General features: G+C 39.1%; 1 protein-coding gene and 1 long non-coding RNA gene across 6 annotated transcripts in view; one reads left to right on the top strand and one right to left on the bottom strand.

Annotated features, from left to right (window-relative positions):
• Nucleotides 1–26,570, top strand: AMD1 (adenosylmethionine decarboxylase 1). 3 transcript variants are annotated; one of them, XR_014248214.1, is made up of 10 exons: nucleotides 1–576; nucleotides 16,835–16,921; nucleotides 17,934–18,060; nucleotides 19,606–19,708; nucleotides 20,726–20,768; nucleotides 20,867–21,011; nucleotides 21,124–21,216; nucleotides 21,297–21,452; nucleotides 21,870–25,514; nucleotides 25,577–26,570. XR_014248214.1 is itself a non-coding variant. In XM_082404881.1 (9 exons), exons 1-9 carry the CDS (start codon nucleotides 467–469, stop codon nucleotides 22,008–22,010), a joined length of 1,005 nt encoding a protein of 334 aa, XP_082261007.1. In that variant the 5' UTR covers nucleotides 1–466; the 3' UTR covers nucleotides 22,011–26,570. The 3 variants fall into 3 exon arrangements, 2 of the variants coding, with proteins under 2 accessions (XP_082261007.1, XP_082261008.1); XM_082404881.1 differs by having other exon boundaries at nucleotides 21,870–26,570; XM_082404882.1 differs by lacking the exons at nucleotides 1–576; nucleotides 17,934–18,060 and having other exon boundaries at nucleotides 21,870–26,570.
• The window catches only part of LOC309634617, a 66,136-nt gene continuing 40,098 nt past the window's right edge, over nucleotides 584–26,621 (bottom strand). For 2 of the 3 annotated variants that reach the window (XR_014248244.1, XR_014248245.1), the window contains exon 3: nucleotides 584–2,650. This is a non-coding gene — a long non-coding RNA (uncharacterized lncRNA). The remainder of the gene's footprint in view (nucleotides 2,651–26,621) is intronic. The other variant, XR_014248246.1, reaches the window with a different exon arrangement.

The following is a 26,621-nucleotide window of genomic DNA, read 5'->3' as shown; positions in this document are numbered from 1 at the left end:
CAGCCAGCCGTAACCGGGTGGTTGGTGATTGACAGGAGGCTGGAGCAATGAGCCGCAGGGGCGGGATGCTGCGTCACTTCCTGGCCTTTCGGGTAGACGGGGTATATAATTTCGGTGCTCACGCAGCGGCCTCGCTCCCACAGTATGGCCGGCGACATTAGCTAGCGCTCGCTCTACTCTCTCTAACGGGGAAACAGCGGACTACAAGAGACTGAGCTGTATCTGCCTCTATTTCCAACAGACTCACGTTCAACTTTCGCTCACAAAAAAAAAAAAAAAAAAAAAAAGCCGGGAAAATTTTATTAACCCTTTTTTTAAAAAAGTTAATATAAAATTATAGCAAAAAAGGAACCTGAACTTTAGTAACACAGCTGGAACAATCCGCAGCGGCGGCGGCAGCGGCGGGAGGAGAGATTTAATTTAGTTGATTTTCTGTGGTTGTTGGTTGTTCGCTAGTCTCACGGTGATGGAAGCTGCACATTTTTTCGAAGGGACCGAGAAGCTGCTGGAGGTTTGGTTCTCCAGGCAGCAACCCGACGCAAACCAAGGATCTGGGGATCTTCGCACCATCCCAAGGTGGGTGCTCGGGGCTCTCGCCCACAGTCGGGTCTGGGGGCTGTCGCCGCCTGGGAGGGACCAGCCCCAGGCTGGGGGGCGGGGGCTGGGTTCCCGCAGCCTTCAGGTGAGGGCAGGTTCGCGGGCGGGGGTCGTTTGGGCGGCCGTGGAGGGCGGCCCCGCGCTGGCGGGAGCGGCCAGGTCCACGCGCGGCCCAAGCCGGCTTCTCCCGCCACCGTTGCAGGGCCGGGCGCTGCCCGGGGGGAGGGGAGAAGGCCGGCGCCGCCGCGTGCTCAGGTAACGTCCCCCGCGCGGCGTGCGGGTCAGCGGGCGGCGCCGCTCGGGGTGGTTTGGCGGTCCTTGCCTTCCAACTTACCTCCCCCTCCGCGGGAGTTGGCGGTTCGGGGCCCCGGGTGAGGTGCCCGGGGGTGGGGGCCGTGCGGGCTCCCTCCCAGCAGGTGTGGCTCGGCGGGCTTAGTCAGGCGCTAATTCGGGCGTGTCTGCCTCGGGAATGGAGGAGGGAGGGAGAGGGACAGGAGTCCGACTCGTTCTCTCCGCGTGCGGCGGGAGGAGGGGGCCCACCCGGGGCCGGGCCGAGGGGCTGACGAGCAGGCCTCCCGCCCGCGGTCGGCGCTGGCAGCATGTGGCGCCCGGGCGGCGGGGATTGGGCGGGAGCAGCTGTGTCGCAGTGGCTGGGCCCCACCGCCGCCCTATCGTGCTCTGCACCAAAGCCTTTTCGGGGCGGCCCGGGGAGCCCACCGAGGTTTGCTCCCGACTCTCTTGACCTTGGGTTGTGTAACCTGTTACCGAGTCGGCGGGGTCCGGGCGAGGTGCGGGGTAGAGTGAGGCTTGCCTGTATTCACGGGCTAGAGGCCCGTCCGAGCTCGGACATAATACCTTTAATGCCTAATCCAGCAAAGGAATCTGGGGCCCCAGCCTCCCACCCCGGGCAGTCACGCGAGAGAGCTGGGCGATCGCGCAGAAAAGGAGAGGTCTTGTAGTGGCCTTGATCCAATCGCAGACTAGGGTGCAGGCGACCCCGGAGGTGGGTGGGCCGGCTCCCCCCGGCTGGGCTCGCTAAGCACCCCTCGGCTTTCTAGGCTCCTCCGCGCACAAGTGCAGCTAGAGTGGCCGTGCGGCGGCGGCGGAGCCGGCGCGGCCGCTTCATTGAGAGGCGACGACCAATGAGCTCGTTGGCCCGACCAGGAGCCTGGCCCCGGGGTGTGGGCCAATGGGCGTTTCAGGAATGTTGGCTGCGCTCGCCGCCTTCTCTGACAAAAAGCAACTGGAGAAGGGAATCCAGGCGGACACGTGCTGCCGGGACTTTAAGGCGGTCTATGTTGAAGGAATCTCCTGTAGAAGAGCATCGCGTTAGCTAAAGTGTGACCGGTTTCATTTTTCAAGCTTTGTGCGGCACTCAAAATGTCTTAATATAGCCCTTTAGTCTAAGCACTTTATGTTTATAGGAAGCAGTTACTTACAAATATGGGGAAGCTTAGTATTTCCTCCATTTCACAGATGGGAAAGCTCCGTGGTGTTGGTAATACGCCTTTGGTAGAACGATTGTGATGGGATTATCTAGAAAATGTTGTCAGGAAGAACTAATGAGTAAGAACAGTCTTATAAATGAATAACAAAATTTTCTGCTCTGGCTCTTTAAATGGGTTGAAGCTTTATTTGTAAGCACACGTTCTTAATAAAGGGAAGGGAGTGTTTCCTCCCCGAGTTCTTGGGCAAAAATGCCAGAATTTAAGCTTGGGCTTTTTTGGTTAAGAGTTCCCTGAATCAAGGAGGAGAAAGGCTTATAAATGGGCAACTTGCTTTCTTTAAATGTCTGAGAACCGATTTTGTACTTTAATCAGCTGAAATTGTTTTACTGCTTCAGTGTGGATCTTAAAATGATGGCAAAATTTATACCTTCAGGGACAGGATGTTCAGTTTTGTTGAATTCGTGATTTAGTGCCATACGTTTTGTAGACACTTAAAATTTGTTAGATCACTGTTGTGAGAGTTTAGCACATTTCAGCTGTTGAAACATCTATTGGATTTAACAGAGATGTCCGTTGGTAACCTTCGAGGAACATTTTTCAGTGACCTGTCAGGCAGAGATCAACTGGTTAGGTTATTTATTAGGAGGTTTAAAAAAAAGTACCTGAAAAACAATACATGCTTGATACATCACCTAAAATCAATGGCCTGGACAGAGAAAATCACTGGCTTCTGGTCTCCGAGGAGGTGGGGTGCAGGCCCCAGAGACCACAGAAGACTTATCAGTCATCCAGAAGAGTAATGCATAATGAGATGGTTCATGCATGACCTATGGCATGTCTAGATTTGAATTCAGATATCATCTAATAGCTAGCTGTTTGATATTTCCATGTCTCTAAAATGGAGAAAATAATGGTACCTACTTCATAGGGTAATTGTGAGGATTAAGTGGGTTAATACATATATAGTACATAAAAACTGACTGACAAATAGTAGCCATAAGTGTTAACATCTTTATATTTGATTCTTTGCCCTTAAGGACAGAATCTTTTTTTCTTTTCCTTTCTTTAAGCAAACCAGGCTGAAGGAGAAAGTATATCAGATACTTAACATTAAAGGGTGCTCTACCAAGTTGATGTATTTTTATTCAAGTAGAGGAGATGGTGAGTTTTGGATTGCTTAATGAAGTTAAACCTTAATTCTTCCACGGAATAATCAGTCTTTAGTAGCTTTGTTCTTTTTTCAATGATATAAAAGTTTGGAAGCCAGAAAATCCTTCCTTGTCCTTATCTCACATCTCCAACCTCAGTAATACTGCCAAAATGCAAATAGACAAAAGTCATAGTCAAAAGACATTAACTAACAGACTGGAATAAAGTTAACAACTACACTGTTTATAAAACATAAAACTTAAGGTTATGGAAAGGGTTAAGATGTCCTAAGAGGGCATCACTATCGATTAAAAGATAACAAGGATATTATGGGAAAATTCCTAGAAAAATACTTTTCCACACTGATGCAAGAAGAAACAGAAAATCTTAATAGTCCTATAACCATTGCATGAATTGAATTAATCATTAATCATCCCATGAAGATAAATCTAGGCCCAGATGGTTATACTGGAGTGTTCTAACATTCAAGGGAGAAATAATTCCAACCTTCTTCATACATTCTAATAGTTAACAGAAAGGGAATACACATCACAGTTCCTTTTGGGGTTTGTATAATTTTGATATCAGACCCCTGACAAGCTGTGAAGGAATCAGAATTTTCATGCACTGCAGATGGGAATGGAAAACAGTATATATACTTTGGAAAATGGTTTGGCAGTTTCTTATTAAGTTAATACATCTGTCATATGATCCAACCAGTCTAGTCCACTCATGTATCTGCCCAAGTGAACAGGAAATGTGTCCATACAAAGACTTTTACATGAATGTATTCATAACAGCCTTATTTTTCATTAGTCCCCAAACTGGAAACAGGTCTCTATTAACAAGCAAATAGATAAACAAATTATGATTATTCATACGATAGAATACTACTCAGTAATAAAAAAAAGAGATGAACTGTTATTGATACATGCAACAAATAATTGTGCTGGAGAAAAAATAATAAGCCTCACAAGAAGTACTATACTGTAAGATTTCATGTCTATAAAACCAGAAAATTCATAAGAATCTGACAGGCAGATCAGTGGTTGCCTGAGGATGGAGTTAAGGGGGAAGGGTGGATTACGGAGAGGCATGAGGGACCTTTTAGGGGTGATGCATGTGGTCAGTGTTTTGTGATAGTTTCACAGGTATACGTGTATGTCAAGAATCTTGTAGATCAAATGTAAATGAAAAGATTCAAATGAATTTGAAGTTTAGAGTACTATATGTCCCCAAATTCTTTGTACAGTAACAACGATGAATATGAATTTGGAGAATTTGAAAAGCTGCTGAAATAGTTTTATAGAAAAGATTCTGCTATCATCAGGTATAAGGATCCAAAAAAATATTTAATTGGAAGCAGTATGGGGTTTGAAGAATTTGTGACATGAAAATTATTCCACAGACATGAACCAAGAGAAAAAAAAAACCATAGGGCCATTTTGAAGGAAATATTCCAGCAGAGCTGGAGAAAGTGGTAATCTGCCAAAATTAAACAATATGATATGAAATATCTGACTAATAGTAAAACAGCATATCTTCTGAATACAGATATTTTGGGTTTTTTGAGCTTTTTATTGAAGCATAACACAAAAGTTAAGAGAATCATGGGCTTCTCTGGTGGTCCAGTGGGTAAGAGTCTATGCTCCCAATGCAGAGGGCCTAAGTTCAGTCCCTGGTTGGGGAACTAGGTCCCGCATGCATGCCGCAACTAAGAGTTCATGCTGCAGCGAAAAGATCCCGCACGCCAAAACGAAGATGCTAAGTGCCGCAACTGAGACCCGGCACAGCCTAAATAAATAAATACTCATAAGTACATGTCTGATTTTCACAAATTGATCACATTCATGTAACCAGCGCTCAAATCTAAGGACTGTAACTAGCCAGAAATCCCCCTGTACCTCCTTCTAATTATAACCTATTTCCCTCTCTACCTAAGGGAACCAATATCCTGATTTCTAACACACCGTAGATTAGTTTTCCCCATTTTATATATAACATGGAGTCATTTAGTATGCATTATGCCTCCTTTGGTCAGCATTATGTTTGAGGTTTTTTTAGTTCATTCTCAATGTTGTATTTTGTGTCCATGTGCCACAGTTTATCAAATCTATTGTTAATACGGGTATTTGAGTGATTTCCAGTTTGCTAATACAAATATATTGCTATGAACACTAGTGTAAGTGTCTTTTAGTGAGCAATATGTATGCCTTCCTGTTAAACATACACATACCTAGGAATGGAATTGCTAAGTCATAGGGTGTGCATATAGTCAGCATAAGGGTGCTGGTTGCTCCATATCTTCATCCAACACTTGTATTGTCTTTTTAATTTTAGTTATTATTGTGGGTATATGGTGGTCTATGTATTTCCCTTCAGACTAATGGAGTTGAGCATCCTTTCATATCTTTATTCACCATTTGGCTATCTTTTGTGAAATGCTTGTTCAAGTCAGCCTGTTTTTCTTTTGGGGTGATTTTTCAGTTTGCAGGAGTTCTTTATATATTATGGATGAATTATCTGTCCAGTATGTGTATTACAAATATTTTATACCCTCTGGTTTCCTTTTTCATTTTATTAATGATAGCTTTAGAAACAAAAGTTCATAATTTTAACGTAGTCCCATTTATCAGTGTTTTCACCTTTAATGGTTAGTGGTTTTGTATCCTAGTTAAGATATCTTTGCTCATCCTGAGGTAACGAAGATGTTATTTTTTCCTTCTAAACTTTGTTTTACTTTTCATATTTAGATCTGCAATCCATCTGGAATTGATTTTTTAATATGGTATGAGGGAATAGAAAGCACATGAAGCAAAGTTGGCCCCTCTTTCCAAGCTTTAACTCCAAGTCAAGCTGGAACCCACTCTCTTTTTTTGTGTGTGGGGGGTGGCAGCACTGCTCGTCTTGTGGGATCTTAGTTCCCCAACCAGGGATGGAACCCGTGCCCTTGGCAGTGAGAGCGCGCAGTCCTAACCACTGGACCGCCAGAGAGTTAATTCCCTGGAACCCACTTTCTGTTAAACATTTCCCACTCTCCTGTAGGCCATTTAGTAGAATTGTAGCATTTACCTTCAGTGTAATCTGAACAAATGACATAATACTGAGAATCTTTTTTTTACTAATTTCTCAAGGGAGACAAAAGGGGCACATTATATAGATTTTGTTTTATTTTTTTAAGAAAGAAAATCTTTTCTGGTATGGCTTGGGTTAAATAATACTGGTTAACAAAATGTTGGAGAAAAGCAGTAGTCCAGACATCCAAATGAATAAGGAACAGATGATATGTTCTAAAACTGACTTATTTCACACAGTAATTAAAGTTGAAATATAAAAAGAGGGAGTAGTATATTAGGTTTAACCTGCAGTTTTCTCTACTAAATTTTTCAGATTTCAAATGATGTTGAATAGAAATAGACCATTTATGTCTATTTCCATAATGTCTTATAGAGTTGCCGGACTAAAATCCTGGACCAAACAAAAGCCTTTTTATAAGAAATGGCAGCTATGGGGAGGAAGTATGTTAGAAAATAAGAAATTTTGGTGAGGAAAGATAGTTTAATCTGATCTTTCAGGACTCTAAAATTGGCTTTCCTTTTTGCTTTAGAATTCATCTCAGACCTGAGCTATATATTCTTAGTAATGAGGTAGGTTCACATGGGAAATTGTAGTGGATGAAGGTGAAGAGAATAAATATTTTACTAATTGTGGGAAGGTTAGAGGTGTTTTAGTTATGTAAAAATATGAAAACTACAATCTATAATGTTAATATTGGAAAAGACATTTAGGACTAGTGGCATGTTCTGCTATTCTTTCTTTCCTTCACTCAAATTTGTAAGGTAAAATAAAATCTTCAGTAAAGGACTGGGGGCAGTTGCAAAAATAGTAAATTACACCTCAGCATTAACTTTCCCAGAACTCATGCCTTACTTGTCTAAATGACTGCACCATATTGCAATATCAATAATTTACATTTAAGGAATTTACAACCCATTGCCAAAAAACCTTTTAGCGTAAATGTTCGGAGTGAAAAGCTTCTTATTGAATTAAGCTTCTTATTACACTCCTCACAGCAGTTTCAGAAAAGTTTGAACTGCTATCTTTAAACCACCTTTCTTTGAGAGGTACACATTGAAAGTAATAATCAAATGAATGTAGCAGTAATTATACTCATTTAATTTTTAGGTAAAGTTTGAGATGGAGAACTTAGTACTCTGATTATAATTAACAGTGCATTCTGGGTTGATTTCTTTGAACAAAAGATAAAAGCTTATTTCTCTGGATAATCTGAATTAACTTCTGGTCAGCCTAGACGTTGCTAAAGAATAATCTCATGTTCTAGGATGGGTTTGACTCAGACTACTATTATTACTAGTACTACTACCTTGGGTATGGTGTTGAGGCCTGAATGTAATGTGATAAGGAGAGTCTCTGAAACAGGTAAGTCAAGCTATTAGCTAAGGTCGCAGTAGGGAAGCTTCAAATAGTTCAGTTGGGTGGCTTTTTGGGTAAATTACTTGATAGTCTTGAAACCAGTGATTTTTGCTTAAAGGAAGAAATCCATTAGAGGAATCTAATCACCTGGAGGCCTTTTAAGTAAATGCAGGTTTCCAGGCACCATCTGCAGAGTATCTGACCTACAGTATCTGAGGGTAGAATCTTAAGTGATAAGAGCGAAACTCTGCTCTAAAGGGTTTCTTCCACCTGCTTGTAGCATGCTGTTCCCTCCATCATTTACTTCTTTTAATTGATTTTTTAAAAAGTCTAACAGTGTTTAAGTGTACAATTCAGCAGTATTCAGTATGTTTACATTGTTGTGCAACAGATCTGTAGAACTTTTTTTTTTTTTTAATAGGGAGCATTTTCTTTTCTTTTTTTTAAATTTTATTTATTTATTTTATTTATGGCTGTGTTGGGTCTTCGTTTCTGTGCAAGGGCTTTCTCTAGTTGTGGCAAGCGGGGGCCACTCTTCATCGCAGTGCGCGGGCCTCTCACTATCGCGGCCTCTCTTGTTGTGGAGCACAGGCTCCAGACGCCCAGGCTCAGTAGTTGTGGCTCACGGGCCTAGTTGCTCCGCGGCATGTGGGATCTTCCCAGACCAGGGCTCGAACCCGTGTCCCCTGCATTGGCAGGCAGAGTCTCAACCACTGCACCACCAGGGAAGCCCTGTAGAACTTTTCATTTTGCAAAACAAACTACCCATTAAACACTAATTTCCCCTCCCCTCTTCCCCCAGCCCTTAGCAATCACCTTTCTTTATGATTTTGACTACTTTAGATACTTCATATAAATGTATTGAGTACCTCATTTAAGTGGAAACCTACAGTATTCATCCTTTTGTGACTGGTGTATTTCACTTAGCATAAAATTCTTAGATTCATCCATGTTGAAGCATGTGATAGGATTTCCTTTAAGGCCACATAATCCATTTTATGTATTACACCGCATTGTCTTTATCCATTAATCCCTTGATGGACATTTGGGTTGCCTCCTTCTCTTGACAATTGTGAGTAACAGTGAACATGGATGTGCAAGTATCTCTTCCAGATCCTGTTTTGTATTATTTGTATATATACCCAAAAATAGAATTGCTGGATCATGTGGTAAATTCTATTTTTAAATTTTTGAGGAATGTCCATACTGTTTTCCATAATGGCTGCACCATTTTACATTTTTACCAATAGTGCATAAGTGTTAAAATTTCTCCACATTCTTGCCAACACTTGTTCTTTCATTTTTCCTTTTAAATAGCAGACATCCTAATGGGTGTGAGGTGGTATCAAGAATGTGATGGCGTTTCTCTTATAATAGTGGTGTTGAGCATCTTTTTACATGCTTGTGGGCCATTTGTATATCTTTGTTTTTGGGGAATTGTCTATTTAAGTCTTTGCCTACTTTTAAATTGGGTTATTTGTTTTTGTTGTTGGAGTTCTTTATTTATACTGGATATTAACCTCTTACAAGATGTATGATTTGCAAATATTTTTCCAATTCTGCCTTTTCACTCTATTGAGTGTTTTCCTATGATACATAAAAGTTAAGTTTTATGTAGTTCCATATGCCTATTTTTGCTTTTGTTGCCTGTGCTTTTTGTGTAACATCCAAGAAAGCTTTGCCAAATCCAATGTCCTAAAGTTTTTCCCTATGTTTTCTTATAGGTGTTTTGTGTCTTAATTTAGGTGTTTAACATTTTAAATATTTATTTATTTATTTATTTGGCTGCGCTGTGTCTTAGTTGCGGCACGGGGGATCTTCATTGCGGTATGTGGGATCTTTAGTTGCAGCAGCATGCGAACTCTTAGTTGTGGCCTGTGGGATCTAGTTCCCTGACCTGGGATCAAACCCCGGGGGCCCCCTGCATTGGGAGTGAGGAGTCTTAGCCACTGGACCACCAGGGAAGTCTGTTAATTTAGGTGTTTAAATCCATTTTGAGTTATATGGTGTAAGGTAAGTATCTAATTTCATTCTTTTGTGTGCAGATCCAGTTTTCTCAACACCATTTACTCAAGAGACTGTTTTCCCAATTAGTCTTGAACTTTTGTTAAAGGTCATTTGACCTGAGGTGTTTACTTCTTAAATTTTTACATTAAAGAGTGTAGCCAGGGGAATTCCCTAGCGGTCCAGTGGTTGGGACTAGGCGCTTTCACTGCGGTTGCCCAGTTCAATCCCTGGTTGGGGAACTAAGATCCCACAAGCTGTGTGGTGTGGCCAAAAAAAAAAAAGTACTCAGTTAGCCATTACAAGTGTTATTGAATCAGATGACATAGAAGTCTCTTGTCATTTTAATTGCTCTTTTCCCGTGTTAACACCCCAGTTTGTTCTATTTTTATTAGACCACAGACTCTTTAAGAAAACTTATAAAATACGGCATGCCATTAATGTTTTACTTTTCTGGCATAGTGACTAAGATCATTCAATCCATGTACTGTCATTTGTAAAGAGCATACTATTTGGGATATTTATCATGATCTAGGTGTGGCTAGGATCCAAAAAAAGCTTTATTTACAAAAGGAGGCTTATTTTCCCCTCAGAAATGTGATATTAATAATTTGCTGAAATTCTCAGCTGTTTGGTTTTCTCCTTCCTCTTTGTGTTCATGTATGGCATTGTGTTAACTTCTTCAATTCTGTATCACTGTTGCATCTTTCCTGCCCTTTGATTTATTATTTTTTTGAGCCAACAGTTTTCCTAAGATTGTGTTTTTATAATCACTTGGTTGGTAGACTGTTCAACTGTGTTTGGCTTAGGGTATTTTAAAGCAATTCCTTTCATCCTGTGACTTTGAAAAATCCTACTTGAAGGTTTCTGTTAGGTGAGGAAGAGTTTGGTTGCAGAATTTATTAACAGTGATGAATGAGTGCAAGAGCATTCTTGTTCCATCAAGATGGAATAAGCACGCTCTGTTCTCACTAAATGCAACTAAAAAACCTGGACAGAATGCATGGAGCAGCTATCTGAGAACTCTGAAAAGTAAATGTTAGGTGAATTGGAGAAGGAAGCCAAAACTCAGAGTATCACTGAAATAGCCGTGAGTTTGTTTCTTTTTTTCTCTGGTATCTCCTGGGGTGGTCTCAAAAGCTGCCAGAAACCTGGAACTGCACACAGACTGAGCTCTAAGAGAGGTCTTTTTCTGGAATGCAAAGAAGGAAGGGAAGGGGGGCCCCTTTGGGTTAGAGAGAGTGGGGAAAACCCCTTTTTTATTTTCGTATTGCTTTGCTTTTTTTCTGTTCTTTCCTGCCACAGCTCAGGCAGCCCTGTAGCAGACTGCTGCAGAGTGGGGAAACTAAAGCCTTGACTTTCTAGCCAGAGGACCAAGAAGCAGGCCATCTTCACTACCACCCCAACCCCCCCCCCCCCCCACCTTGAGCCAGAAGTTGTTGTGGAGATTATGGAGAGAAAGAAGTGAAGAAGGTGATCCCTTAATGATTTATATGAACACTCCTTAGCTGCTCATGTGTGGATCTGACCCTAAACAGTGTATCAAAGGCTTTGAAAACTGACAGATTGGCCACTGGGTGGCACATATGCAGGACAGCTCAGAATTCCATAGCAATGGCTTTCATAACTCTGAAATAGTAACATAACCCATAGAAGTTGGATAAGAACAAGACTGAACTTAACCATTTCAACTGTCTGCTAGCACAATTTTTTTTTTTTTTTTGGGGGGCTGCGTTGGGTCCTCATTGTGGTGCATGGGCTTCTCATTGGTGGCTTCTTTTGTTGCAGAGCACGGACTCTAGGCACACGGGCTTCAGTGGTTGTGGCTCGCGGGCTCTAGAGCGCAGGCTCAGTAGTTGTGGTTCACGGGCTCCATGGCATGGGGGATCTTCCCGGACCAGGGATCAAACCCACGTCCCCTGCATTAGCAGGTGGATTCTTAACCACTGCGCCACCAGGGAAGTCCCCTAACACAGTTTTTTAAAATCAGCATGCTCCATAGGATTTAAAGGAGATGTAAAATCATATAATGTGATGTCCAGGATGCGATCATAAATTACTCGACATACAAATAAATGACCAGGAAATTCTTTCAAAGGAAGACAGTCAATAGACTCCAGCCTCTAGGTGATGCAGATCAAAATTTAAAAGCATCTATCGTAACCATTCTATAAGAAGTAAGGAGAACACTTAGAAGTCTTAGCAGAGAAATACAAGATGGAACTAAAAAATAACTACTGGAATAAAAAGTTTACTGAATGGGCTTTATTTAGTAGAATAGAGATGACAGAAGAGTGAGTGAACTTGAAAACAGATCAGTAGGAATTGCCCAGTGTGAACAACAGAGAAAAGATAGAGACTGAAAATGAACAGATCCTGGTGGGACAAACCAAAAGTTTTAACATTTTGTGTCAGATTCACAGAAAGAGGAGTGTGATGCAGAAAAAATAATTGAGAAAATAGTCCATGTCTAGGTTCATTATAATGAATGGGTTCTATAACAGCTAAGATATTGGACAGTGAAATGACTAAGCTTCATTTATGCAGGTTAAGATAGAATTTCAAGTGGAATATATATCTGTAGCTCATTAACAGAATAATTCTGTTAAATGAATCTTTTATTTTTTCTTTTTAAGAACTCACCATCTAAATATCTGAATTATTATGGTGACAAATTTAAAAAACTGAATAGGATCATGTAGCAGTTTAGATTTTTTTAAATTTAAGGCTTTTTGATTTTTTAGCAAGTTTATAAGATCTAATCAAAATTATTGCCAGATGCAACAAATATTTTAGGGCCTGCTGTGAACTGGGCTAGGCACTGAGGATGGAAACAGTAAAACATTCAATCCCTAACTACATGGAATGATTCTGGTGGGATTAACATGAATACCAAAATAGCCACACAACTAAAGCACTTAGGTAAGCCTTCTGAGTTTTAAAACGTTTTAATGGCAGATTTGATCTGGTGGGGGTAGTGGGGTGACTTGAGCTGGAAGAAGGGAGGTGGGGACAGAGGTTCTACGTAGAGTGAAATCCATTCAGCAGTATCCAGAACAGTCAAAGTTTGCAACTGTTGTCTCAGCATAATTATAAGGTTCTTGTTCACTCTCAGGTGGCTTGATTTGGGTGAATTAGTTATCTATATATCTGTCAATGTACACTTTATTTGCTTTAATTATTCTTATTGTGTCTTTTGTGTGTGTGTGTGTGTGTGTGTGTGTGTGTGTGTGGCTGCGTTGGGTCTTTGTTGCTGCCCGAGGGCTTTCTCTAATTGCAACGAGCCGCGGGGCTACTCTTCATTGCAGTGCGCGGGCTTCTCATTGCAGTGGCTTCTCTTGTTGCAGAGCACAGGATCTAGGCACGAGGGCTTCAGTTAGTTGTAGCGCACAGGCTTAGTTGCTCTGCGGCATGTGGGATCTTCCCGGACCAGGGCTGAAACCCATGTCCCCTGGCGTTGGTAGGCAGATTCTTAACCACTGCGCCACCAGGGAAGTCCCTCATTGTGTCTTTATCATATAATGTGTCAGATGAGAAGGGGGGATCCCAGGAGATCTGAAGATTAGATAATAGTTTACTCTTTGGAGAGAGTAAAACAGGATCTTTCTGAAGTAAGGGAAGCAGGTACAGTTGAGGGGTAGAGTCACTACACTGAAAACAGAATAAAAAGTTTATACTGAGTGTGAGATCCCTAGCCCTTTATCAGCTCTTTTACCTACCAGAAATCTTAATATGCTCCAGGCAAGAGAACCGAATATTTGGGTAATCTGACCTACCCAGGAAAGAACAACAACAAAAAAACAACGGAGTTCCCCAGTGAAACAGCCTAGATAGAGAGAGGTCCACTAAACAAGCATAGAACTTCTGACTAGCTAAGTCTTAGCACCCTATTCTTGGCCAAGAACCACTTAAACATTGAAAGAGGAGACATTTGGGGGAACATCTGAGGATAAATTTGGATAAGTGTGTAGAAAACAGAAGCAAATGAAAAAGCAAGACAGCTTCTAAATCCAGGAAAAAAAGCTACACAAGAGAGGAAAAGTTCTTGTTATACTATATCTAGCTCAGCCACAGAACACATTTAAAAGTCTTAACATCCTGTAGTTAACACTGCTGTATGATATGTGAAGAAAATGTTAAGAGAATAAACCCTGAGTTCTCATCACACCGAAAAAAATTTTTTTCTTTTAATGCTTTTTTTTTTTTAATTGTATTTATGTGAGGTGATGAAAGCTGACTAAAGTTATCGCAGTAGTCATTTTGCAGTATACATAGGTGAAATCACTATGATGATGGGCACCTGAAACGTACACAGTGCTGTATGTCAACTATATCTGAATAAAACTGGGGGAGGGTAGTTAACTTTAATCATCCCTTCTCAGTTCTATTCACTATTTATGTTATGTCCTGTGGATAGAAGAGAATATTTGCAGGAGTGCTTAATTCTAGTGGGAAGTCAGTAGGTAATGACATTAGCCAGTAGCATTATTGAAAGATCTGAATTAGATCTCTTAAAGAGATCCCTGTGCTCCAGAATTTTACTTAATGCTTCTAATGTTTATAGTGGGTATTTTTATTATTTACCTTCATATTCAGTATTTGAATTCTTACTATCTAGTAGGTAAATTTTGTATGCATTATGTAATTTATTCTTATCAGTCATGTGAGGTAGGTTTTATTAAACCAAGCCCAGGGGTAATTGTAAGAAATGTCACAAAGCAGAAAAGCAATAGCTTCAATAAGAGCCTCATGTTTTCCTTTAGTTCTGGTTATTCCTTTTTGCATGAAGGCATATTCTTTGTGGAATTGAAATACTGTGGGTTCTGGAATGTTGTTTGCACATTAGTGACCTTTGAATCTTAGAAATATGAAACTGATAGCTACTACTTCAGTACCTAAGACAATCTATAAATTTGTGTTAACTCAGAACTGGGTCTTAATTGCAACTGTTTTTCCTTCCCTAAACAACAAATTGAACCATTTTTTAAATTTGAAACAAACTGCAAAAACATGGCCAAGTCTAATATGTATTTTCTTCTTTATATAAACAATCATTAGCACCTTTTAAAAAGAGTAATTGTTAGCTCTTTTTAAAAGTTGCTTTGTAAAAAAAAAAAAGTTGCTTGATAAAGTTATGGGCAAATAGGCTTTATAATTAATCATTAGCAAGGCTAAATCATTTAAGTTTTCAGATGGGTCTGAGTAATGTTCAATTTAATCTACCAGTGGGAGGAATTACTACTGCCTTGTGACTGGTCGTCCAATAGCCCATTGGGCCAATAATATTTTCTTTTAGAAAAATGATGAAACAGGCACAAAATTCTAGCAGGATTGATTGGTATTATGTTTGCCTTTAATACAAAAGAATAAGCATACCTATTTCTGTGCTGGCTGTGCTGTTCAGGATTTCTCTCACAAGGTCTTAACTGGAAAAGAAAACTTTAATATGCCATTTTCTTGGGTATACAAGAATGAGTTGCCAAATATTAAGAGGCTTAAAACATATTGCTAGCCTTTAATCTGGTCATTTTAAACTGTCCTGTGGGAATATTTTATGGTAACTTTCTGTTTATAGTGGGCACACTGAAGAGGAAGCACTACCTTAGGTCTCAATCGGGTAGATTAAGACTAGCCCATGACTTCCTTTTTTGCTGTCTACTGCCTTACTGCATTTCAACTTTGTTGAAATGGGCATTTTGTCATCCCATTAGATAGAGTGTAACAGTATTCCCAAGATCTTATGGGTATGCTTGTACTATTGAATTGTCAGCCAAAGGCATTTTTTGGTTTTTTTGACAATGCTTCTAGACCTTTAAACAGCACTGGGCATTGTGATTAGCTGCCAATTTGATAGCAGAAAATAGTATCAAAACTGTGTGAGAGTACCAGCTTACTTCTGCTGTCAAACTTTTTTTTTTTTTTTTTTTTTTTATGGCTGTGTTGGGTCTTCGTTTCTGTGCGAGGGCTTTCTCCAGTTCCAGTGAGCGGGGGCCACTCTTCATCGCGGTGCACGGACCTCTCACTGTCGCGGCCTCTCCCATTGCGGAGCACAGGCTCCAGACGCGCAGGCTCAGTAATTGTGGCTCACGGGTCTAGTTGCTCTGCAGCATGTGGGATCTTCCCAGACCAGGGCTCGAACCCGTGTCCCCTGCATTGGCAGGCAGATTCTTAACCACTGCGCCACCAGGGAAGCCCCTGCTGTCAAACTTTTAAATCTCTTTGCCAATCTAATTGGTGAAGGAAATGATGCTTTTTAAATTGTAATTCATATAGTAAGGTTAAAAATCAGAATTTGAGGGACTTCCCTGGCAGTCCAGTGGTTAAGAATCTGCACTTCCAATGCAGGGGGCGCAGGTTTGATCCCTGGTTGGAGAACTAAGATCCCACATGCTGTGCGGTGCACCCCCCCCCCAAAAAAAATCAGAATTTGATAGGGGAAAAAAGTATCTCATTTTAACTTGTATTTCTTTAATCACTTAGTGAAAGGTAATGTTTTCCCTTGGTTTATTGGCCTTTGGTATTTTCTCTGTACATGGCCTATTTACATTATTTTGTCTATTTGTCTCCCCCCCCCCATTTGTCTTTTTCTTTTAATTTATTTATTTATTAATTTATTAATTTTTTGGCTGCGCTGGGTCTTCATTGCTGTGTGCGGGCTTTCTCTAGTTGCGGCAAGCGGGCGCTACTCTTCATTGCGGTGTGTGGGCTTCTCATTGTGGTGGCTTCTCTTGTTGCAGAGCATGGGCTCTAGGTGCGCGGGCCTCAGTAGTTGCAGCACGCAGGCTCAGTAGTTGTGGCACACGGGCTTAGTTGCTCCGCGGCATATGGGATCTTCCCGGACCAGGGCTTGAACCCGTGTGCCCTGCATTGGCAGGTGGATTCTTAACCACTGCACCACCAGGGAAGTCCCTTGTCTTTTTCTTAATAAATTGCAAATACGTAGTATAATTTCCTGGGTTTTGGTTTGCTTTTTTTTTTTTTTTTTACATACTATAGCAAAATGTATCCATCTTATTTGGTGAATATGTCAATATAGATTATTTTGAAACAAAACTAAATGTTGGTATTCATAAGAGAAGCTGGAACAAGAATGTGACAACAAATATAAAATGTGATCTTATCATCGGAAACCTTTGAGACCTTTGTAATTTTTATGAGAGTACTGTTATGAATTAATCGTCCTCTTTTTGGTTAAATAATAGATCCGAGTGGGACATACTTTTGAAGGATGTGCAATGTTCAATCATAAGTGTGACAAAAACTGACAAGCAGGAAGCTTATGTACTCAGGTAAGTCCTGTAAAACAAGTGTTGGCTAACCAATTTCAGTCTGAATCACACTTTATATGGAATAGCAAATCATTTTTCTGGATCTTAGTTCTATAATTATTTTCCTCTTATTTTTTCAAATATGGTGTAAAATAAAATGTTTACTTCTGATGTCCCTAGGCAGTAGGTTTTTGAAGTCTTACCTAATAGCTCTTCAAGATGGTTGCCATCTTTACTACCTCCTTGAGGTTAGCAGGAAATGAAGGAGGGGAGGGTAGAATGGCAGTGTTCCTTTGCTCACAGTCCCTGATACAGGTCTTCCTTTTTAGTATATGCCTCTCTCTCAGAACTTCAGGCAAAGTGAAAATTAGCTTCATCATACAAATAGGATTGCTGTATGTAAGAGAAGAAAGCCATGCAACCTTTTTATAGGTACAAAGATACTATATTGAATTCTTATAATAATATTATAATGGGCCTTGGGGCTATTGTATTGAACATGGTGCCTGCTTTTTACGAAGCTTGTGCTCGGCATATACAGATGTTTATCAAATGATTATTATGTGCCAGGCCCTAGGGATATAATGGTGAGTAAAAACAAACATTCCTTTCCTCATAGAGCTTATTATCTAATGAAAAGTAATGAGATGGTTACAGAAATACATGAGAGTGGGCAGTTCAAGATGAGGTGAAGTATGAATTTAGTGTCCTAGGTTAGGTTAGGTTAGGTTAGGTTAGGTTAGGTTAGGTTAGGTGAGGAGGAAAGTTGACTACTAAAAGAGAGTTTGTGTGATGAGCTAATATGCTTTATACCTAATTTAAGTTCTGTTTCTGTGGGGTCCTAGAACCTTACACTGATTTTTATATAATAGAAGAGGAAGAATACTACAGTACATTATTTGCCTCCTTGAGATCTTAACATTTAAAATTATTAGCCAAAAATTTACATTGTAAATGACAGTGCAATAATAGATTAAGCATCTCAGTAGTACATAAACATTGTTATAATATTGTGACTTTTTTTAAACTGCAGTGAGAGTAGCATGTTTGTCTCCAAGAGACGTTTCATTTTGAAGACATGTGGTACCACCCTCTTGCTGAAAGCACTGGTTCCCCTGTTGAAACTTGCTAGGGATTACAGTGGGTTTGACTCAATTCAAGTAAGTAATCAAAAAACATTTATCCTTTTGAGGGGTGGGGCATAAACGTTAGGGTTCGGTGATGTGCCTGGTAAATAAATTTGTATACTTGTTCAGTTTTAATGGGTAAGGATGTTTACAACATGGGGAGAAAGAGTGCCTGTTGCTCATTAATAGCAAAAAATATGGAGGAACCAGAGAATGAGTTGGGATAAAACTCAAATGGGAGAAAAGAAAACCAGACACTTTCAGTAGTTAATTCCTTAATATTATTACTATGAATGGTAGAGAAACTAAGAAAAAGAAAAGCAAGAAAAATCATCCAGTCTTCATAATAAAGAATTGATTATGTAAAAGAGCAATAGTCAGTTAATTCTTGAATGCTATCAGAATTTATACTTAGGGTATAATTGTTCTGATAAGCAAATGTTGAATTTTAATAATTTACTTAACTATGGCAAAGAATAGCTGTTATTAGGACCTAAAACAGTTTTTGTTAATTATTGACCCTTTTAAGAAGATCTAAATTTAGCAATATGTTCTTAATTTTTGGATCACTGACTCTTTTGAAACTAAACATACACATGTTCTGCCACAAAATTTTTGCTTACATGCCTGTTATAAAGCTCAGATTAGGGACTCCCTGGTGGCACAGTGGTTAAGAATCCGCCTGCCAATGCAGGGGACCACAGGTTCGAGCCCTGGTCCAGGAGGATCCCACATGCCATGGAGCAGCTAAGCCCGTGCGCCACAACTACTGGGCCTGCACTCTAGAGCCCATGAGCCACAACTAGTGAGCCCACGTGCTGCAACTACTGAAGCCCGAGTGCCTAGAGCCTGTGCTCCGCAATAAGAAAAGCCACCGCAATGAGAAGCCTACGCACCGCAATGAAGAGTAGCTCCCGCTCGCCGCAACTAGAGAAAGCCCACGCACAGCAACGAAGACCCAACACAGCCAAAAAACTAAATAAAACAAAATAAATTAATTTAAAAAAGAAAGAAAGAAAACTCCTGCTCTAGGGAATTCCCTGGCCGGCAAGTGGTTAGGACTCCGTGCTCACACTGCCAAGGTTCCAGGTTCAATTCCCTGGTCGGGGAACTAAGATCCCACATGCCACGTGATATGGCGCAGCCAAAAACAAAGAAAGAAAAGAAACTTCTGCGCTAGAAATAAATATTGTACCTTGTCTCTACAGTTGTTATGACCCATCATTAGTAGTTGGGCATTTTTTAGTTTCTAGAAATTCAGTGACACAATCTACATGGTTAATGTTCTGTTAAGACTATTCACAGTTGAAAAACAAAGTTGCTCTGTATAACACTAACCCATGAGTATTGGGCTGAAGCCTTGCTGTTTGACACAGTGGCCTTTGCTTTTGTTTGTCGGCCAGCAAAGTACTACACATCTATTAAGCATATTAAAGGAAAAACACTATGTTAGGTGTCATTGGGGAAAATATTTGTGGAGATAGTTTTGATTTTGATATGTACATGTAGAAAATAGTTGATTGGTTTAGGAAAGGTGATAGAATTCAGTGTATGAAATTATCTGTCTGTCTTTTATAGAGCTTCTTTTATTCTCGTAAGAATTTCATGAAGCCTTCTCACCAAGGGTACCCACACCGGAATTTCCAGGAAGAAATAGAGTTTCTTAATGCAATTTTCCCAAGTAAGTTTAAATAGAATTGAATCCTGCTTTCTTAAAGTTAGAAGATATATTCTTTCAAATATGTGTGTGTGTGTGTGTGTGTGTGTGTGTACGCCTGTGTATCAAATGCAGCACATTATATAGTTAAGATAAATGTATCAATGTAGCTGATTACAATTTTTGGAGTATGTTGTGTAAGTGTTGTTGAAATGATGGGGGAAAAATCAAGGAATTGATCACCTGCCAGAGGGAGAGCTCATCTTCATCTAGCCAGTTGCTCTCATTTATATCTAACTTAGTGGTTATGAAGGCTGTAATCCCTTCAGAAAAATGCGCAGTCACCTCATAAACCCATGCTAAGGCACTGGTCCATGTTAAGAAACTCTGTCGAGCATTCTATATAGGAATTGAGCTAGCTTAAAAATGGTCAACTTAGTGAGAGCATAGTGTCACTTCAACTAAATTGGCAAGATTTTTTCCATCCATTTGCTAAGCTTTTATTTATAGACCTTCCTTTTTGAGCTTCAAGGACAGGGAAGTAAAGTTTATCTAATCTAACATATCCTAAAGGAGGCTGAAAACCTGGATGATTTTAGTAACATGGCACAAAGTTGTTCACAGGGATGATTTAAAAAGAAAATCAGATTTCTATCCTACTGTTCTTATCTACTAATATGAAATTGTAGTAGGTTATATAAATAAGAGTGCTGAGTATAATTTAGTTTAAATATCTACCAACTATTAATTTACTGTGTTTAATGAGGCTTTGAAACACTATGGACAGGAGGACGTATTACATATAATAACTTGTTTTTACTTGAGAGAGTAGATAAATGGATGACCAAATTCCATTTCCTAATGGAGTTTTAGGGGAGAGTTAACCATAGTTTTCTCAGCACCATTTAGACTGACTTACTAGCTGAAGTGCATCTCTAAATGACAGCCAGTAAAGTTTTTTCTTAAAAGGTGAGGGGGATCCTGCCTACTTGCTATCGAATGGATCTGTTAAATTTATTTTACGTTCTCCTCCCTCAACAGATGGAGCAGCATATTGTATGGGACGCATGAATTCTGATTGTTGGTATGTTGGACCCAATTTGATGGAAGTTTTCTTCTACATAAGATTTACTTTAAACTTCCAGTTGTCATTTTTAGAAACTATTTTGTACTTTTATATAGGTACTTGTATACTTTGGATTTCCCAGAGAGTCGGGTAATCAATCAGCCAGATCAAACCCTGGAAATTCTGATGAGTGAGCTTGACCCAGCAGTTATGGACCAGTTCTACATGAAAGATGGTGTTACTGCAAAGGATGTCACTCGTGTAAGCATTTTCAATAATAATTCTGTATTCTGCTTGGTGACTAAATATTTTAACTCCTTCTCCATTTATTTTTCAGATTTGTTTTTAATTCAGTCTTTGGGCTTTTTTCCAGGAGAGTGGAATTCGTGACCTGATACCAGGTTCTGTCATTGATGCCACACTGTTCAACCCTTGTGGGTATTCAATGAATGGAATGAAATCGGATGTAAGTAAGAATATCTTGCTTAATAATTGAAATATTTAAGTGTGCCCTTTCCATTATTAACACAAAACTATTTCTCGAAGGGAACTTATTGGACTATTCACATCACTCCAGAACCAGAATTTTCTTATGTTAGCTTTGAAACAAACTTAAGTCAGACCTCCTATGATGACCTGATCAGGAAAGTTGTGGAAGTCTTCAAGCCAGGAAAATTTGTGACCACCCTGTTTGTAAATCAGGTAATGTATTTTATTATCGACAGTAAAATCTTACAGAAAATAAAGATAGTGAGGCATGTCATAAAATGTATTCTGAGATGGCACATAATCAGTCAGATATTCAGAGGTACTACTAATTGAGGTGTTTGGTAGATGAGAAGCTTTATGTGTTTCATTAGACTTCTCTTGGTCCTTGTTTTTATATCTAACCCAGTTCATGGGCTCCTCTTGTCCTATTTTCCCTGTTGATAGACCTTGGGGGGGTGCCGGGGGACATAAGGTGTCCCACTTCATCCTGCCCCTAAGAAGTCAGCTAAAATATTCAGTGCCACAGTTTGACTAAAATAGTAGTCTTAAATATTTATTGCATGACTGCTTTGTTTGAAAATACTTCTGCAGATTGGAAGCACTCATGGTTAATTTAATTTTTTTCCCCAGAGTTCTAAATGTCGCACAGTGCTTTCTTCGCCCCAGAAGATTGAAGGTTTTAAACGTCTTGATTGCCAGAGCGCTATGTTCAATGATTACAATTTTGTTTTTACCAGTTTTGCTAAGAAGCAGCAACAACAGCAGAGTTGATTAAGAAAAATGAAGAAAAAACGCAAAAAGAGAACACACATAGAAGAAGGTGGTGGCTGCTTTTTAGATATTGATACCAAGGGCCATGCTTTCCATAACCACCACCTTGTAGTTACAGAAAGCCCTAGATGTAATAATAGTGTAATCATTTTGAATTGTATGCATTATTATATCAAGGAGTTAGATATCTTGCATGAATGCTCTCTTCTGTGTTTAGGTATCCTATGCCACTCTTGCTGTGAAATTGAAGTGCATGTAGAAAAAACCTTTTACTATATGAAACTTTACAACACTTGTGAAAACAACTCAATTTGGTTTATGCACAGTGTAATATTTCTCCAGGTATCCTCCAAAATTCCCCACAGACAAGGCTTTCGTCCTCATTAGGTGTTGGCCTCAGCCTAGCCATCTGGGACTGTTCTATTAAATTGCTACCAGGATTTTGCATCCAGTTACCTCCACTTTCTAGAACATATTCTCTACTAATGTTATTGAAACCAATTTCTACTTCATACAGATGTTTTTGCAGCACCAATCAAAGTTCTTCTTCCACGAGTCGAGTCCTCTACAAAAATGACTGCAGTTATCCATTTTGTGTATTACTATCTCACTGCTTCCTATACTTGTGTGACTTTAATTGATTCATTCCTCACCATGGTGTCTCCCTCCCAACCACACCCCCTCCATAAAGCAATACACTGTTACACTGTGGGTTTACACTAACCTTATACCCCAGAGGGGGAACAGGGGGGTGGACCCTGGGCTTAATTTTCTTTTAAGGTCAAGGGAGTTTGGCATTTTTCGTTACCATGAGCTCTTTTGAAATAAGCTGGTGTTGATTAGCAAAGAAGGTGTAGATTGATACTAGGGAATACTGGCAGAACTGTATGGAACCTGTATGCCATTCTGTGCCCCCCATTAAATGAGATTAGCTTCTCATGGGTACCATGCCTTTATTAACTTGCTAAGTAGTAGTATAAAAGAATTATCACTAAATTTGTTAGCAAGGAGATTTAAGATAAAGGTTGTGTTGGATTCAACAAGTCAAGTCAGCTCAGATGATTCACCTCAACTTTTACTTTCATAGCCATTTCCACTAATTTCTATTAATGATATGCCATAAACTTTCATTCAAAGCAGAATCGATGTCTTTGCCATCTTTGTGACTTAAAAAGTTCTGTGACTTTGTGATGCATGTGATAGTGTTCTGACGGTTCCTCTTACTGGTATTTCTTTCACCATGGAGTAACATCAAGTGATGAATGAGAACTGTTCAGGTTATTCAGACATACTACACAGTGAAGCAGAGTGCTATCCATAAAACATAACATACAAAATTCCAAAATGGTCAATGGGAAATGACTAGAAATACAGGCTTAAAAGAGTTTGGATCTTTTAGCTGTATTTGCTAATACGGACATTTATTTAAGCAGCTGAGAAAAGAGCAAAGTTGACTCAATTTTGTATTTCTTCTTGTCCTCAAACAATTTTTGATTCTTTCTGGATTGATGCAGTGATGTTTTTGTTCCTTCCGTATTTATAAATGAAACACTTTTTTTTTTAGTGTTTCTAAACATAAATTCTACTTGGTTTGAAATCAAGTTGTTGGAACACTTTTGACTTTTAAACATGTTGATTCAGAGCTTCATTGAAGAAGCTTTCAATCAATGGATCAGTCCGATTCTGTAATTAGCGCCCAGTACCTAATGTTTTGGTGCTATTATGAGGACCAATGCTCAAAGTGGATTTTGTTCTTGAACAGTGTCCCAGTAGATTTGATGAACATTTATTGGCTTGAGGTCTGATCCCCCCCCCAACCCCCCCCCCCCAATAGATTTAAGATTTCTATTTAATGTTGAGAAACTGCACAAATTTGTATGGAACAAAACCTAGAAAAATGAAGACTATAGATTGAATAGTAATCTAAATTAATCCTAGTGTGTATGATAGAGGAGGGAGAATCTTGGTGCCATAATTTCTCTCTTCATGGTGTTGGACTTAAATCAGTTGAAATGTATTTCTGTACCACAATTTAAGCTTCAATAAAGGTTTGCTTAATTCATTGTCTAGTGACATTCAGAAAGTTTTCTGTTGATGTATTTTTTTAAATAGTATACATGACCAAATACTAGACATCTAAAGTTTTTAAAATTAATTGAGTAAATCAATATTTAATGATCATTTTTTAAGATTTATGGGAGTTGTCATAAAGATAAGATCTCTAAGCTCCTGGGAGAACAGATTTAAACATTTTTTTGTTAGTGGCTTCATACCTGAAGCTCAAAGGAAATCATCCGGGCTATATACCAGGATATCAAAGAGTAGAAAGGGTGTAAGTAGTAAGAATAAGAATGCTAGAGTTTGGAGCTAGAAAAGTGAAAAGTTTGAAGGTGGAATAGTCTAACATTTATTATGAAATAGGCTCTTGATGGTGGGGTGGGGGCAGAGTTTAACTCATGGTTATTTCTATTAACTAGAACAGAATTATAAGCTTTTGATCATTGTGCCATGCAGGTACATATCTCATCATCTGAATTAAAAAGGGTTGATCGTAGAAAAGCAGGTTGTTACACATGTGTGCAATACCTACAGCACCAGATTCTTTTACATGAACAGGTAACTGAGTTTGGCAGACACTTGGTGTTAATCAGATTCAGGGATATAATCTGAAAAATATGGTAAATGTGATATCACACTATGAAAGATAAAAGGCTTTTATTGTCCTAGCCAGATAACTCACCATTTCCTGGCTACCCACCTTCAAACTTGACATTCTCATCTACCCTTTTTGTCATAATGGAAGAAGTATTGGTCCTTTGGATTCTATCCACCCATTCCTACCTTCAGAGACTTTCTGAGTTCACTGCAAGCATGTCCACTGTTACCACCATCAGTTTGTTTTACTTTTCTAGTTTCTTCCCACTTATGTTTGCTCCTTAGGGTCTACTTTATTAGTCCTTTACAAGATGACAAGTGTCAATTCTTACCCCAAACTGAACCCTCTTCAGACTACTACTTGCAATCTAGCATTTTCCTGAGTTGTTCAAACCAGAAACCTAGGATGAAATTGAGGCAGGGTCATAGAGATCTGTTATGTGACTAAGATTGGAAGAAAACCATTGGCAGTGTCAAGAGATGTCTAATATGCTGTTGGATATGTGAGCTTAGGAGCCCATAAAAATAGGTCGAGATTTGTAATTAAACATCTTAATTGGATGTATATTAAAAAAAATTGTACCTTGAACCTTCACACCCTAGCTTCGATAGTCCTCAGTTCTGCTTTGGTGCATTCATCTGTCCGCTATACATACCTCTTATTAGGTAAGATTTATAAAAATTGAAATATACAAACCTTAACTACAATTTTGAAAATGGATACTTTTAGCCCACAGCCATATCAGGACAAAGGAAGGTTCCCTTATACCCCTACCTAAGCAACAAAGCACTACCCCTACTTTAGTTGGTAGTTTAACTACTATCCATATTTTTTCACCATAGACTAGGGTTTCCCTCCCCCCCAGCTCTGAAACTAAATTGAATCACTTAATGCTTTCATTAGTATAAAGTTTTGAGAGGTTGAACCATGTATTTCTTTTTATTGCTGAGTAGTATTCCATTGTATGAATGTACCACAATTTGTTTAGCTATTCTCCTGTTAATGAACATTTTGTTTCCAATTTTGGGAAAATATGAATAAAGCTGCTATGAACATTTGCATATAAGCATTGTGGCTTCTGAGTATGTAATAGTATCTTGTATTAATCTACATTTCTCTAATGAACATGCTCTGTGTCAATTAGCCATTACTATATTCTTTGAATGAAAATAAGTTTTGTACATTTTAAAATTAGGTTGGCTTTTTATTAATGAGATACAGGACTTTTATATATTTTGGATACAATTTTTTGGTCTAGTATTTTGCAGATATCTTCTAGTCTGTCTTGCTTCTTCATTTTTCTAATAGTGTTTTGATGAGTAGAAGTTCTTAATTTCAACAGTCTTAATTTATCAACTTTTTTAATGGATCTTTTCTGTGGATAAATCTGCCTTCCTCCACATTGTGATGGTGTTGTTTTCTTGTAAAAGCTTTATAATTTTTGGCTTTTACATCTACGATCCATCTCAAATTTTTCTAAGTGATACAAGGTAGGGATCAAGGTTCATTTTTATCCATATGATCAGTTAATCCAGCACCATTTGTGCTTTTTCCATTTAATTACTTTGGTGCCTTTTAATAAATTAGGTTGACCATGTAAGTGTAGGTCTACTTATTGCTTTGACTATTTCGTGTACTTTGTATTTCTGTGTAAATATTAAAGTAAGCCTGTTGATTTCTATTTTTTAAAAGCCTGATGGGCATTATGATTAATTAGCAGAGTTGAATCCATCTGTCATCTTTAATTTTTCTCAGCAATATTTTGTGTAATGTCTTGTGTGATTTTGATTATGTCATAACTATTTTAGGTTTCTTGACGCTAAAAACCTATCAATCAATGGGATTGTTTTTTTTTCCAATTGCTAACTTACACAATTAAAAAAATTTTTTTTCTTGTATCATGAGACCTTGCTTAAGCTCACTGGTTTTAAAAATTTTTTATTTTCTTCTCTATT

The sequence above is a fragment of the Balaenoptera borealis genome (assembly GCF_965194805.1).
Source record: "Balaenoptera borealis genome assembly, chromosome: 9".
Lineage (NCBI taxonomy): Eukaryota > Metazoa > Chordata > Mammalia > Artiodactyla > Balaenopteridae > Balaenoptera > Balaenoptera borealis.
Note: the sequence above shows the minus strand (reverse complement) of the source record. Positions and strands in the feature narration are given on the sequence as shown.